The sequence below is a fragment of the Artemia franciscana genome, chromosome 13 (genome assembly GCF_032884065.1).
Source record: "Artemia franciscana chromosome 13, ASM3288406v1, whole genome shotgun sequence".
Taxonomy (NCBI): Eukaryota; Metazoa; Arthropoda; class Branchiopoda; order Anostraca; family Artemiidae; genus Artemia; species Artemia franciscana.
The window spans coordinates 25,481,936-25,497,862 of NC_088875.1; the positions used below are offsets into that span (position 1 = coordinate 25,481,936).

General features: G+C 35.3%; 2 protein-coding genes across 5 annotated transcripts in view; one reads left to right on the forward strand and one right to left on the reverse strand.

Annotated features, from left to right (window-relative positions):
• The window catches only part of LOC136034714 (voltage-dependent L-type calcium channel subunit beta-2-like), a 179,845-nt gene that overhangs the window by 150,219 nt on the left and 13,699 nt on the right, over nucleotides 1-15,927 (reverse strand). For 2 of the 3 annotated variants that reach the window (XM_065716063.1, XM_065716068.1), the window contains exon 2: nucleotides 2,366-2,440. In XM_065716063.1, coding sequence (XP_065572135.1) covers nucleotides 2,366-2,440 — 75 coding nt within the window. Of the gene's footprint in view, nucleotides 1-2,365; nucleotides 2,441-15,927 lie in introns of those variants that run through there. The other variant, XM_065716067.1, reaches the window with a different exon arrangement.
• LOC136034715 (protein abrupt-like) overlaps nucleotides 11-15,927 on the forward strand; it is a 159,503-nt gene continuing 143,586 nt past the window's right edge. The window contains exon 1 of one of the 2 annotated variants that reach the window (XM_065716072.1): nucleotides 11-153. The gene's annotated coding sequence lies outside the window, so the exon portion shown is untranslated. Of the gene's footprint in view, nucleotides 154-14,187; nucleotides 14,274-15,927 lie in introns of those variants that run through there. The other variant, XM_065716073.1, reaches the window with a different exon arrangement.

Genomic DNA, 15,927 nt, shown 5'->3' on the forward strand with positions numbered 1-15,927 from the left:
ATTAAAATGATTCGCTGTAGATATGACCTCAATGGTAAAAGACATTACTAGTTTAATCACGAAATAAGTGAGCTGTTACCACCAATAGCGTTTTTATGCCAACAAAGCGTTTGGTATGTGTATATACATATTTGGATTTTAGCATGCTTTACGGTAAGTATATTTTTTTTTATTTTGCCGCCGTAATAAGAATTTATAGTATTTTTATAATTATTATAACTTTTTTTAGAGTAATTCGATAAATTTTGAACGTTGGAGTTTTGTTTTTTCAAAGCAAAACGGCTAGATTGCAAGAGTAATTCTCAAATGAAATAGATCTTTCTCGAAGTATAACCCCCCCCCCCGTTATTTTACAATTTTTTTGAAGTTTCTTAATAATGTTTTGCCCCTTACTATAAAATTCTTTGGGCCTGTTATCTATCCCTGAAATGTAAATTGTTGCCATTATTTTTAGATGAGAGAGATAGAGGGAGAGAGAGAATTTGTTAAAACAACAAAAGTACAAAAAGAGCAAAAACAAAACATAACAGATACTACAGATTTTAATTCTCAACTCAGTCCCTAGAGACCTTGATGAGGCCTGTTTTAAGAAATACGCATAGCTTTACTAACGAAAATTAATAATAATTATACCATTTTACGCAAAAATACTAATTTTAACTTTGGCCATCGACAAAATACAACTGGGGAGTAATCCCTTTACCCATACATACTAAAATAAAGTTCTTTAACTAGAAACATCAACTCAGATAATTTCTTAATATGCTTAATATCTTCGGGCACATTTAACCAACATTTAGTTGAACATACCGGAAAGAAAAGGTGGATAGCATGGACGGAGCAAAAAGCGTTCGGACACTCTGAGTTTGTATAGTTGAATAATTATGGACCTGGTTTCTTAGCTGAGACATAAAATCAATACAAGGTCCTAGATTGCTATTCCTAACCTGATACATGAGTTTAACATAGGCTCTGCATAACTCAGATTTCCGGCGTATTTTTTTAAATGTGCCCCCACTTCTCTCATAAATCGATTCTGGGTTGGGTGCTCGTACGAGACTTCTGAAACTTTGACCTTCTAGCCAATGAATGTGGGTAAACCTTTCGTCCCCTGCCTAAATTTCGAGACTTTTGTGACTTGTATGAAAATGAATTATAGCCTAATTTTACAGTCGCGTATATTTGCCATACAACTTGCCTATATTCACGATTTTTCTAACTACCCCTCCCCTTCCCCCCAAAGAAAAGTTTCCAGCGTCTATGCTGACCCCGCCCCGATCCTTTATTAACATTCGAAAATTTTGTACGTATGTGCTTGTCGAACATGTAATGAACACACCTAACCCTCTACCTTATTTAGCTCCCGAGGAATGAGTCGAGCCATATATTTATATATATATATATATATATATATATATATATATATATATATATATATATATATATATATATATATATATATATATATATATATATATAAAACAAATGGGTCATAAGAAAAGACAAAAGTTGAATCTCCATATAATACTAACAAAACCAAAATAAACATTACCACATCATATTCGCAAGAAGTCCCGACGCAAATTAGTGTGCTTGCTACAAAAAAAATAACATACGCAAAGCAACTATTAATACACTTCCTCAGAAAATATTCATACTCCTGCCTTTCCCCCACTCTCGCTAAACAAATAATCAGCAATTTTAAAATTAATATTTTTACAGGGAACTCGAATGAATCCGACACTCATAATCTACAACTCATCCCAATCCCCGACACTCACCCAATCACAAAACATATGAAAGAAAATCTCTTTTTCTAAATACAATCCTAAACTCGACCCCCTTTTTTAAACAAGCTTTCTTAGGGTTTATTTTTACTCTTTAACAAACGGTTTTATGACAAGTCTGCAGCTGTAACTTGTACCTAAAGAACAAGGTACTTCTGTCATTGAATTCATTAGTATCAGATTCATCCATTCGCCGAGCCAGAATTTTGATAATTCTTCGAGAATTATCAAATGAATTAAAAATTGAATTATCAATTGAATTATCAAATGAATTCTTCGAGAATTATCTTTTGATAAATAAGAATTATCAATAATTGTTATCACATTGAAAACAATTTTCAATTTTTGAAAATTGTTTATATATATATATATATATATATATATATATATATTGAAGTTGTAGGAAAAAAGAAAAACAACATATCGACAATTGCACTGGGAACGTAAACCATAAGGTAAGAAAACCAAATTTTCAGGGATTCGTAGAATTCGGAAATCAGAATTTTTTTCCCAAAGACGAAGATTTTGAAGAGTTTTTAATTTTAGAAGTAAAGGAATACAAATAAAGAAAATCTTACTTGACGTATGATGCTGATTGAGCTGTCTGAATAACTTCCATCCGATTGTCTCTGCTTCTTCTTAAGTTTGTTTGCCTGAAAATTCCATTTTTTATAAATTGCTGAGTTACAAACAGTGTTCATAATTCTAATATAATCTAAACTCCTCAATTTTCTTCACAGCTTTAATTGGTTGACATTGCGTAAAACTGTGTGTGTTTCCATTTCTTTCAAGGGTCAGTCTCCTTTCCGGTAACTGGTGCATTAATTAGCTTCTTGCAATTAAACTTAGTCTTTTAATGAATGCAGTCACTATACTGCAAATGATGGTTTTTAACTTCTTATCCAAATAGCTTTAAAGTTAGTAGATCACTTTGTTTCTCCTACTAAAAAAAATTATTCAAACAATTCGTGGTAAAGAACTGTATGTAAGGAGCGACCCGGCTCAATAGTAACCGAAACTATAAAAAAAAGAATTTTGATACGAATAGATACATAACAAGAAATGAATTTTTATTCTGATTTCAAATATATAAGTTTCATCAAGTTTAGTCTTACCCATCCTCAGGAAATTTCCTTTAATTTCAAAAAAAGGGGGAAACACCCCCTAAAAGTCATAGGATCATTCATAGAAAATTTCATAGAAAGCGATTTTCATTAAGGAAAATCACACCATCAGATTCAGCGTATCAGAGAACCCTACTGTTCAGGTTTCAAGCTCCTATCGGGAAAAACGTGGAATTTGTATTTTTTTTTTTTTTTTGCAAGAAGGAAGATCCCGGATGCTTGTTTATTTTTTTTGTCAGGGGTGATCGTACGGATCAGTGACCCTAGAATGTCGCGAGAGGGCTCATTCAAACGGAACTAAAAGTTATTTGGGAGAATTTTCTCGGAGGAATTTTCCATTGGGGAAGAGAATTTTCCATGAAGGGGGGCGTATTTCCCAGCATTATTTAAAAAAACGATCAGAAATAAAAAAAACAAGCTTTTTAAGCCGTAATTAAGGAGCAAAATTAAAAATTAAAACGAAAAAATTCTTATGTATATGAGGGGGTTCGCCCCCTCGTTAATACCTTACACTTTATGCTAAAGTTTTTTTTAGTACTTTCAAAACTTTACAAACTTTAGTGTAAAGAGCGAGGTATAAACGGGGGAGGATGAACCCCCTCACTTACGAAACAATCTCTGTTGGTTTTAAATTTTAATGTTGCTCCTTACTTTCAATTGAAAAAAAACTTTTTTTTATTTATTTGCAAATAGTGGCGTGAGCTGGGTGAGGGGACATCGCTACCCTTAAATCCCCCTAAATTTTGAAAAATATCTTTTTTGGGGTATTTTCTTTGAAAAATGAACTCTTAAACTTTCATTGAGAAAAATGAAAAAAACTGACAGACTTCCCCCCCCCCTCATAGATTTTTGAAAACACATTCCTCCCATCCTCCACTTGCTTGAATTGACGCTAATAATTACAAATTACTAGCTAGCGTAGCAGGGGGGGGGAGTTTGCTATTAAAATGAGAGATACAAAACTTCTAAAGATATTATGCTATCATCTATATTGACACATGTGTATGTTTAAGAAAATGGTAATTTTTGATCTGTTATATTTGAATCATTAAGGAAATTAAGTCAATTTATTAGGAGCAATTTTAGTTGCTTTAAGTCGTCACAATTGCGGGTGGGAAGCATTTTGGGTGTTGGCCATCACAAAGAATCCATAAAAACAAGTGGATTCTGCGGGAAAATCCAAGGAACTCTTTGACATCACAGGCCTAAATGTCCTACTACGTAAGGGCTGTTTAAAAAATAGTTAGTGTACAGTTAGCTAAGACTGTGTAGGCAGAATGGGTGACCCAAAATGAGAATTATATTGCGGGAACATTGTCGGTATATGTTTACAGTACCATGGATTCGGTTTTAAAATCTGCTTCGCATCGCGGCAACTACGAATTGTGCTAAAACCCAGACCACACTCCTTACACGAAAATACTCCCTACATACAACTTTGCGAGAATCTTTGCAGATGGCTCCGAAATAAGTCCTTTTTCTTTCTCAGATGGTTAAGACAAATGGATAAATAATAATGAAAAGAGTGACAGAAATTAGAAGTTTTATTTTCAATTATGGAAAAAAGAAATAAAAATCAATAGTAATATCATCAACATTAACATCTTTTTCATGCGTCCTAGGCAGACTAGTCCAGCTTTTGCGTAAGATTGTCTGAAGTAAATTTTGCTTAGTTATTTTAAATTCTTCTTTTGAATTAAATAAAAAAGGAAGTTTTTTAACTGCAAGTAAGGAGCGACACTAAAACTAAAAACGAACAGAAATTATTCTGTATATGAAATGGGTGGTCCCCTCGCAACGCCTGGCTCTTTACGCTAAAGTTTGACTCTTTGTTGCAACTCTACTTTTTAAAACAATTAAAAAACTTTAGCGTAAAGAGCGAGGCGTTGCGGAGGGGACAACCCCTTTCATATACGGAATAATTTCTGTTCATTTTAAGATTTTGTGTCGTTCCTTACTTGTAGTTAAAAAAAACTTTTTTTAATTTAAAATCTGAACGTTTTTGAATTAATCCATGGTTTGATTTTGGCTCACCACACATAAATAATTAAAACGAAATTTGTATATTTTTTTCGGCTAAATGGCTTTTTCATAGTTTTGATCGTAAGATTTTGATACAAAAAAAGGGGGGAGGAGGCATAGTTGCCCTCCAATTTTTGGTTACTTAAAAAGGCAACTAGAACTTTTTAATTTTTTTTTACGAACGTTTTTATTAGTAATAAATATACGTAACTTACCAACTAACTTGCGTAAAGAACTTCTATATTTGTACATTTTTATTACGTATATGAGGGGGTTCGCCCCCTAGTCAATACCTCGCTCTTTACACTAAAACTTGAATTTTGTCCCACTTCTTTAAGAATGACCCCTGAATCCCAAAGGCCGTAGAATAAATAGTTGAAATTACTAAAAATACTTTAGCTTGAAGAGCGAGGTATTGTGGAGAAGATGAACACCCTTATTTACGTAGTAAATTATGTTCTTTTTAGGTTTTAATGCTGCTCTTGCCCTCCATCTGAAATTTTTTTATTTGTTTTTTTTTTCATTATTTTTCTTAAATAATGCTAGAGAATCCTGCAGCCCCTTCATGGAGGTTCTCTTCCCTCATGATAAATAACTCCATGGAAAGATCCTCCCTGGTAGCCCCCTCCCACGACCCGCCCCCTCAACACGAAAAAGTCCCCCTGAAAACGCCTGTACACTTCCCAATAACCATTACTATATGTAAACAATGGTCAAAGTTTATAAGTTGCAGCTCCTCCCTCGGAGACTGTGGGGGATTAAGTGGTCCCAAAATAATTAATTATTGGGTTTTTCGACTATGTTGAAGGAAATGGCTATTTCAGAATTTTGATTCGGTGACTTTGGGAAAAAAGAGCGCGGGAGGGGGCCTTGGTGCCCTCCAATTTTTGGTCACTTAAGAAGGCACTATAACTTTTAATTTCCGTTAGATTGAGCCCTCTCGACACATTTTAGGACCGCTGGGTCGATACGATCACTCCTGAAAAACAAAACAAAAAAGAAACAAATAAATACGCATCCGTGATCTGTCTTCTGGCAAAAATTACAATATTCCACATTTTTGTAGATAGAAGATTGAAACTTCTAGAGCAGGGTTCTCTGATACGCTGAATTTGATGGTGTGATTCAATGACTTTTAGGGGGTGTTTTCCCCTATTTTCTAAAATAAGGCGAATTTTCTGAGGGTCGTAACTTTCGATGGGTAAGACTAAACTTGATGAAACTTATTTATTTAAAATCAGCATAAAAATTCAATTCTTTTGATGTAATTATTGGTATTAAAATTCCGTTTTTTAGAGTTTCGGTTACTATTGAGTCGGGTCGCTCCTTACTACAGTTTGTTACGACGAACTGTTTGAACAATTCAGCCAGAGCACTAATTACGCTTTCTTTACTAAGTTTTGAAACATTATGAGGAATTTCTATAAGCTCCCACTCTATTGGTGTATATTTTTGCCAATGTGTTTTTTTTTACATATAACTCTTGAAAATCTGAAGAAAGGAATAAATTTTTTCATTCATTTGTAAGGCAGAGGATTTTCCTTTACATTTTTGATTTCCCATTAATAGGTTAATTTTCTTCAACGCTGTACACAGGGAGGTTAGAGGGTTTAAGTCCCCCTCCCCTGAAATGTTTGTGTGACTCGTAAAAACGCAACAAAAAATGATATAAATAAATTTTTCATCTGTTTTTAGTATTTTTTTTTGTGTACCGAATAAAATCCTTGAAGAAAACATCCCCCGAAATAAAATCCTCAAAGAAAACATCCCCCGAAATAGAATCCTGGATACGGCCCTGATTATCTTTATCAAAATGTTCCGGCACATAATAATTTCTTCGCTGTAGGCCAAGCAGCAGGATTTGCCAGCTTTTGGCTAGCCAGAACCTACTTTGCGAGTTGGGTGTAGCCTAATATAGTGCAATGTGCATTATGGCCAACTTTTTACCTAATTCTATCGGTGAAAAGCGAGAAGTTTCTATGATTTAGGACCATTTTCTCTAACGTCGAGTGGATTATGTCCAGTGAATGTGCATCTGTTCGATGTTTTAATTAATCTGAGAATGATGACCGTGTCGATGTTTCCGATTCGATGCCATCAAGGGTATATGAAGAGTTAGAGCTTTATGTCTAGTCATATATTTTAACTTTCTGTAAGATTGTAGTTTTAACAAGGTGCAAAATAAACGCTCTTTCCACTGAAATGTATCTGTTAAGAATGAGCCAATTTCACAATTTGGGGAGCTCTTCCCTTAACTGTGTGAATTTTATTTCTCAAGGAAGAAACTCAGTTAGACTTTTGGTCATTATGAGTGCACAATTTGTGCCTCTTGCCTGTAATTAGAGTATTCGCTAGAGTACCTCCAAAGCTCAAAAACAAAAAATTGACAAATACTGTAGTTAGAAATAATTACACAGACTCAATTCTTATCCAGATTTCTCAGGCATTCCACTACTCAAGGACAACAAAAAGAAAAGTAATTGTCTGTTTTTGAGTTTAAGGGTTCGCATTGGTACTTAACAAATGACCCTCATGTGGTCGAGTATTTGGTAAAAGGATATTCCCAGACATGAGTACTTGAAATTCAATGTACCCTTACATAATTGACAATGACCGAAAAACCTCCAGTAATTCGAGCAAGGGATCTTTATTGTACAATCTATCAGACTTTTACGATCTTTTAATTAAACAGTTTGCTCCTTCGTCTATTTTCTCATTGAAATCTGTGGGCTGGACCGATAAATAGAAAGAGAAAGATTGTACAGAAATCCCAGTCATAAATCAGGAACACGTTTTTTTTTCCTGTGGACACTTCAACCTTATATTATTCCCCAAAGGTTGTTTTCCTATTTTTGTGAAAAAAAAAATCAGATGTACCTGCTTAGGCACGTGTACGATTTGTATGTAAGATTTGTATGATCTTCACACAAACAAAAATTATGTTTTCCTCTTTTCTTTTATAAAATTATGGAGTATGTACCTAGGCATGTATGCCAGATTTGTACCGTTGAACAAATAGGATCTTCGCGTAAATAAATGAGAAGAGACAATTTTAACTGAAAGTAGACTAAGGAGCAACATTATAACTTAAACGTACAGAAATTATTTCATGTTCGAGGGGGCTGCTCCTTTCACAACCTTCGCTCTTTACGCTAAAGTCTTAAATTTCTTTAAAAACACTTTCAAACAGTTCGTGGTAACGAACTGTAGTAAGGAGCGACCCGGCTCAATAGTAAACGAAACTCTAAAAAACGGAATTTCGATGTTAAAAGATATATCAAAAGGATTGGATTTTTATGCTGATTTCAAATATATAAGTTTCATCAAATTTAGTCTTTGTCATCAAAAGTTACGAGCCTGAGAAAATTTGCCTTGTTTTGGAAAATAGGGGGTAACACCCCCTAAAAGTCATAGGATCTTAACGAAAATTACACCATCGCATTCAGCGTATCAGAGAATCCTATAGAATAAATTTCAAGGTCCAATCTACAAAAATGTGGAATTTCGTATTTTTTGCCAGAAGACAAATCACGGGTGCGTGTTTATTTGTTTTTTTTTTGTTTGTTTTTTTTCCCAGGGGTCATCGTATCGACCAAGTGGTCCTAGAGTGTTGCAAGAGGGCTCATTCTAACGGAAATGAAAAGTTCTAGTGCCCTTTTTAAGTGACCCAAAAAATTGGAGGGCACCTAGGCCCCCTCCCACGCTCATTTTTTCCCAAAGTCAACGGATCAAAATTTTGAGATAGCCATTTTGTTCCGCATAGTCGAAAACCATAATAACTATGTCTTTGGGGATGACTTACCCCCCACAGTCCCTGGGGGAGGGGCTGCAAGTTACAAACTTTGACCAATGTTTACATACAGTAATGGTTACTGGGAAGTGTACCGACGTTATCAGGGGGATTTTTTTGGTTTGGGTGTGGGGTTCAGGGGAGGGGGATATATGGGAGGATCTTTCCTTGGAGGAATATTTCATGGGGGAAGAGAAATTCAATGAAAAGGGCGCAGGACTTTCTAGCATTACTATAAAAAAAAAAAACAATGAAAATATAAACATGAAAAAGTTTTTTCAATTGAAAGTAAGGAGAAGCACCAAAACTTAAAAGGAACAGAGATTATTACGCATATGAGGGGTTCTAAAAATACTTTAGCATAAAGAGCGAGGTATTTAGGAGGAGATAAACACTTCACTCTTTATGCTAAAATTTTTTTAAATAATTTCAACTATTTATTCTACGGCCTTTCTGATTCAGGGGTAATTCTTAAAGAATTGGGATAAAACAAGATTTAGTGTGAAGAGCGAGGTATTAACGAGGGGACTAACCCCCTCATTTATATAATCAAAAATATAAGAATATAAAAGTTTGTTACGTAAGTTAATTCTTAAGTTACGTATTTTTTTTTTACTAATAAAAACGTTCTTTAAAAATAAAAGATCTAGTTGCCTTTTTAAGTAACCGAAAAATTGGAGGGCAACAAGACCTCCTTCCCCACCCCTTATTTCTCAAAATCGTCTGATCAAAACTAAGAGAAAGCCATTTAGCCGAAAAAAGAATTAATATGCAAATTTCATTTTAATAATTTATGTACGGAGAGCCAAAATCAGACATGCATTAATTAAAAAACTTTCAGAAATTAAATAAAAAAAACAAGTTTTTTTAAATGAAAGTAAGGAGCGACATTAAAACTTAAAACGAACAGAAATTACTCCGTATATGAAAGGGGCTTTTCCTCCTCGACACCCCGCTCCTTGCGCTAAAGTTTGATTCTTTCTCGCAACTCTACTTTTTAAAACAATAAAAAACTTTAGCGTAAGGAGCGGGGTGTCGAGGAGGAAAAGCCCCTTTCATATACGGAGTAATTTCTGTTCGTTTTAAGTTTTAATGTCGCTCCTTACTTTCATTTAAAAAAACTTGTTTTTTTTATTTAATTCAGTCAAATTCAACGGCCTTCGTGTTGAGCAGTCTATCTTATTGAACTTTGACAAAACAAGAGCTAAGAGCTCATAAGGCACTTGTGCCGTGGTCGGAAGAGCCAAGAACTCAATATGGCATGAGCTCTAGCAAAATTTTAAGAATCAATAGATTACTTTAAAAGGAAAATCAGAGGCTTAATGCCAGTCGGGATTAAAAATAAGCTCTCTGAGTCACGAGGTCCTTCTAAATGTCAAAATCTATTAAGATCCTTCACCCACTGGTAAGTTAAAAATACCTCAATTTTTCTGATTTTTCCTCTCCCTTCAGCCCCCCCCCCCCAGATGGTCAAATCAGGGTAAACGACTTTGTCAAGTCAATTTGTGCAACTCCCTGACACACCTACCGATTTTCATCGTCCTAGCACGTTCAGAAGCACCAAACTTGCTAAAGCATTCATTCCCACCCCCTAACTCCCCAAAAGATAGCGGATCCAGTCTGGTTAGGTCAAACACGAATCTACGATATTTATAAGTGTTTTCCAAGATTTCCGGTTTCCCCCTCCAATTCCCCCAAATCTCTACAAATTTGGTCAGGATTTGAAATAAGAGCTCTGAGACATGAGTTCCTTCTAAATATCAAATTTCATTAAGATCCGGTCACCCGTTCTTAAGTTAAAAATACCTCAGTTTTTCTAATTTTTCCAAATTGACAACCCGCAGCTCCCCCAAAGAGAATGGATCCATTCCAATAACGTCAATCACATATCTATAACTTGCGCTTATTCCTCCAATCAAGTTTCATCCCGATCTCTCCGCTCTAAGCGTTTTACAAAATTTCTGGTTTCCAAGATTTCTGGTTTCCCCCTCCTACTCCCCATATGTCACTGGATCTGGTTGGGATTTAAAATTAGAGTTTTAAAGCACAAGATCCTTCTAAATATTAAATTTCATTAAGATCTGATCACCCGTTGGTAAGTTACAAATAACTAATTTTGTCTAATTTTTCCGAATTAATCCCCCCCCCAACTCCACCAAAGAGAGTAGATACGGTCCGATTATGTCAGTCACTTATCTTGGACTTGTGCTTATTCTTTCCACCAAGTATCACCCTGATCTTTCCGCTTTAAGCGTTTTCCAAGATTTCCCCCCCCCCCCCAATTACACTGGATCCAGTCGGGATTCAAAATATGAGATCTGAGGTAAGAGGTCCTTCTAAATATGAAATTTCATAAAGATCCGATCATTTCTTCGTAAGTTAAAAATACCTCATTTTTTTAATGTTTTAGAATTAACCCCCCCCCCCCCCCAAATCCCCCAAAGAGAGCAGGTCCGTATCGGTTATGTCAATTACGTATCTAGGACTTGTGCTTATTTTCCCCACCAAGTTTCGTCCCGAGCTCTGAGACACAATATCCTTCGAAGCATCAAATTTTAATAAGATCCGATCACTCCTTCATAAGTTAAAAATATCTCATTTTTCTAATTTTTCAGAATTAACCCTCCCCCCAAGTCCCCAAAGAGAGCGGATCCGTTCTGGTTATATCAATCACGTATCTAGGACTTGTGCTTATTTTTCCCACCAAATTTCATCCCGATTCCTCCACTCTAAGCTTTTTCCAAGATTTTAGGTTTCCCCACCCCAACTCCCCCCAATATCACCTGATACAACTACAGAAGAGAGAATAATGAGGACTTTTTTCCCAAGACAGTGAACCAGCAAAACCTATTTGAATGTTTCGGCCCTATATCTAAGGGCTGTCTTCAGCAAAGAAAATAAACAATAAAATACTTACAATAAAAGTTTTCGGTTAAAAATCCATTCTTTTTTAAAAATAGCTTTGGCATCATTACTTCTTAACGAAAAGTTCAGCCAAGACTGTGTGATAAAAGCTAACATTTTACAAGCTAAAAAGGTTCATTCATTGAACTAACTGTATTTATTAAAAATTGAAATAATTTCTTATTGCAATTAAATAAAAAAAAACAAATTTTTTTAACTGAAAGTAAGAAGCGACATTAAAACTTAAAACGAACAGAAATTACTTCGTATATGAAAGGGGCTGCTTCCTCATCAACTCCCCGCTCTTTACGCTAAAGTTTGACTCTTTCAACTCTGCTTTTTAAAACAGTAAAAAACTTTAGCGTAAAGAGCGGGGCGTTGATGAGGAAACAGCCCCTTTCATATACGAAGTAATTTCTGTTCGTTTTAAGTTTTAATGTTGCTCCTTACTTCCAGCTAAAAAAACTTGTTTTTTTTTATTATTTAATTTCTGAACGTTTATAAATCAATGCATGTTTTGATTTTGGCTCTCCGCAGATGAATAATTAAAACGAAATTTGCAGATTTTTTTTTGGCTAAATAGCTTTCTCAGAGTTTTGATCGAATGATTTTGAGAAAAAAAGAGCGGGGGAGGAGGCCTAGTTGCCCTCCGATTTCTTGGTTACTTAAAAAGGCAACTATAACTTTTAATTTTTTACGAATGTTTTTATTAGTAAAAGATATATGTAACTTACAAGTTAGCTTACGTAACAAACTTTTGTATTCTCATGTATTTATTACGTATATGAGGGGGTTCATCACCTCGTCATTACCTCGCTCTTCACACTAAAGCTTAAATTTTATCCCAATTCCTTAAGAATGACACCTGAATCACAAAAGCCGTAGAATAAATAGTTGAAACTGCTAAAAATACGTTAGCGTAAAGAGCGAAGTATTAGGACGAGGTGAACCCGTCATCTGCGTTATATTTTCTGTTCGTTTTAAGTTTTAATACTTCTCCTTACTTTCAGTTGAAAAACTTTTATATATTTATTTTTTCATTGTTTTTTTTTAATAATGCTAAAAAATCCTGTGCTCCCTTCATGAAAATTTTCTTCCCCCACGACAAATTCCTCAAAGGAAAGTTCCCCCAGCATATCTCCCTCTTCTCACCCCCCCCCCCCCCCCCCACAACCTAAAAATCCCCCCGAAAACGTCTGTACACTTCCAAATAACCATTACTATATGTAAGCACTGGTCAAAGTTTGTAACTTGTAGCCCCTCCCACGGAGACTGTGGGGGAGTAAGTCGCCCCCAAAGACACAGTTATAAGGTTTTTCGACTGCGGTGAATAAAATGGAGGGGGCGTAGGTGTCCTCCAGTTTCTTGGTCACTTAAAAAGGGCACTAGAACTTTTCATTTCCGTTAGAATGAGCCCTCTCGCAAGATTCTAGGACCACTGGGTCGATACGATCAACCCTGGAGAAAAAAAAAAAAAACGAACAAATAAACACGCATCTGTGATCTGTATTCTGGCAAAAAATTCGAAATTCCACATTTTTATAGATAGGAGCTTGAAACTTCTACAACAAGGTTCTCTAATACGCTGAATCTGATGGTGTGATTTTCGTTAAGACTGTATGACCTTTAGGTGGTATTTCGCCCTATTTTTGAAAATGAGGCAAATTTTCTCAGGCTCGTAACTTTTGATGGCTAAAATAATCTTGATGAAACTTATGTATTTGAATTTAGCATTAAAATGCGATTCTTTTGATGTTACTATTGGTATCAAAATTCCATTTTTTGAGTTTTGTTTACTATTGAGCCGGGTCGCTCCTTACTACAGTTTGTTACCACGAACTGTTTGATATTTGCCTTCTCTGCAGCTACTCTTGGAGTTCTTTTGGGTTTTGGGCTTGTTTTTATTCTTTCCTATTCTTGTTTTATTTTGAAATAGATTATTTTCTGTAATTAGTTTTGTGTGCTCCTGACAGAGGTGCTCCTATAGGAAGGCCCCTTACCTGTTTGTAAAATGAATCTCGAAACTGGAAGTGCATGGAAACATCATTTAGTTGTGGAAATTATTACATTGGTCGAACCCACCAAAATTTAGGAACAAGATTACAGCAACACAAAGAAAGTGTTGAAAAAGCATTAAAATCTAGAAATAACTCCACAACTTATCTTTCGATTCAGCTTTAAGCAATCATATTTTTGAAAATCCAAACAATTATGTTCTGTTTGACGAAACAATTCTAATTAGCAATGACCTAGGAACCAAACAAACTGTCCGCGAGGCAATCGAAACCAAACGAAACTTAAATATTAATACATCCCTAAATAGAGACTTGGGTGAATACACACTCAACCCTATGTACACAGAACTAATTACAGATAATAATATAATTCAAAACAAAACAAAAATAGGAACGAATAAAAACAAGCCCAATCCCAAAGGAACTACAAGATTAGCTGCAGAGAAGGCAAATATTGCAATAAGAAATTATTCCAGTTTTTAATAAACACAGTTAGTTCAATGAATGAGCCTTTATAGCTTGTAAAATGTTAGCTTTTATCACACAGTCTTGGCTGAACTTTTCGTTAAGAACTAATGATGCCAAGGCTATTTTTAAAAAAAGAATGGATTTTTAACCGGAAACTTTTATTGTAAGTGTTTTATTGTTTATTATTTTCTTTGCTTAGATATAGGGCCGAAATATTCAAACAGGTTTTGTTGGTTCACTGTCTTGGGAAAACAAGTCCTCATTATTCTCTCTTCTATAGTTGTATTATAGAAAGGCAGTGTGGTCTTCTTCATTATTTACATCACCTGATCCGGTCGGGATTTAAAATAAGAGCTCTGAGACACGATATCCTTCCCAAAATCAAATTTCATTAAGATCCGATCACCCGTTCGTAAGTATAAAAATACCTCCTTTTTTGTAGTTTTTCCGATTTAACCGTCCCCCACTCCCCTCCATATGGTCGAATCGGGGAAGCGACAATTTCAACTTAATATGTTCTGGTTCCTGATACGCCTGCCAAATTTTATCTCCCTAGCTTACCTGGAAGTGCCTGAAGTAGCAAAACCGGGACAGACAGACCGACAGAATTTGCGATCGCTATATGTGTCTTGGTTAATACCAAGTGCCATAAAAAACCAACAAACAAAAAAAGAGCAATGGTTAGGAAAGGGAAGCCCCCTTTTATACAGTATAATTTGTGTTCAAATTTTAATATTGCTCCTTGCTATCAGTGGTAAAAACTTATTTTTTGTTACTTTCTGACTGTTTTCATATCCTGTTAGGAAATATCCCTCCCTCCACCACCCCACCCCTGTGTAACATTTCCTCTTGAATATTACCAGTAAGAACTTTCCTCCCCATGAATATTCTTCGCGCGGAAATCCAGACCCGCAGAAAATTCCACCCCCTCCACAAAAAAATGATTCCGTACCAACAACAAATACTGGATGTGGAAAAATAGCAAATTGTATAACTTGCAGCCCTATTTAGGAATTAAATAGGGAATTTGATAGGGAAATTAAATTTAGGTTTGATAAATGCAAAACTTGCTTGGAAATACCCACCTTGTGGTTATACGTCTCAAAAATACCCTTTGCAGGAATATTCCCCCCCCCCCCCAAAAAAAAAAAAATGCTCAACCACCAGCCCTCTCCCCTGCGGTCAGTAGAATCCCAGGCACAGAGAATCTTGAACCCTGGCATATATAAGCAAATTTTAGATACATATCGAGAAATAATGAAATTTGTATGAAATTGGGACTTCTGGGACAAATGATATTTTCATCTTTATGGTTTTTTTTTTTACTTTTTTTGCACTTCCAGTATCCTTTTAGAAAGTACTCTTGCATAGATCACTTGAGACATAGCCTCTTCCAGAAATAAAAATTATTGGTCCGATTGGTAATTTATCTATTTGATATCGGTAATTGAAAGGCCCCTGGGTATAAACCCGTTTTAGGTATTTGAGGGGCAGTAATAAAAGCTTGCATATGAAGGTCATGATTCAGGTCATAAGTTGAATTTCTCGTCTTTCCAACTTTTTTCATTACATGGGCATAACACGCAAGATCGATTTTAATGACATAAAAAGGCGGTATCACCTGTTCGATAAATTACCTAGAGTCGAAACTGGACTTGGTTTAAAGAAAAAAAAAAGATAGGCCTGTGAGATTCCTTAAATGATAATGGCCATGTTGTCATGAAAAGAATTAGCCTTTGAAGGAAAGGATTTTCGTTTATAAATTGTGTCAGGTCTTTTTGGTTTAAGATCAGTAAGTGTAAGAAACAGGTTTCTTT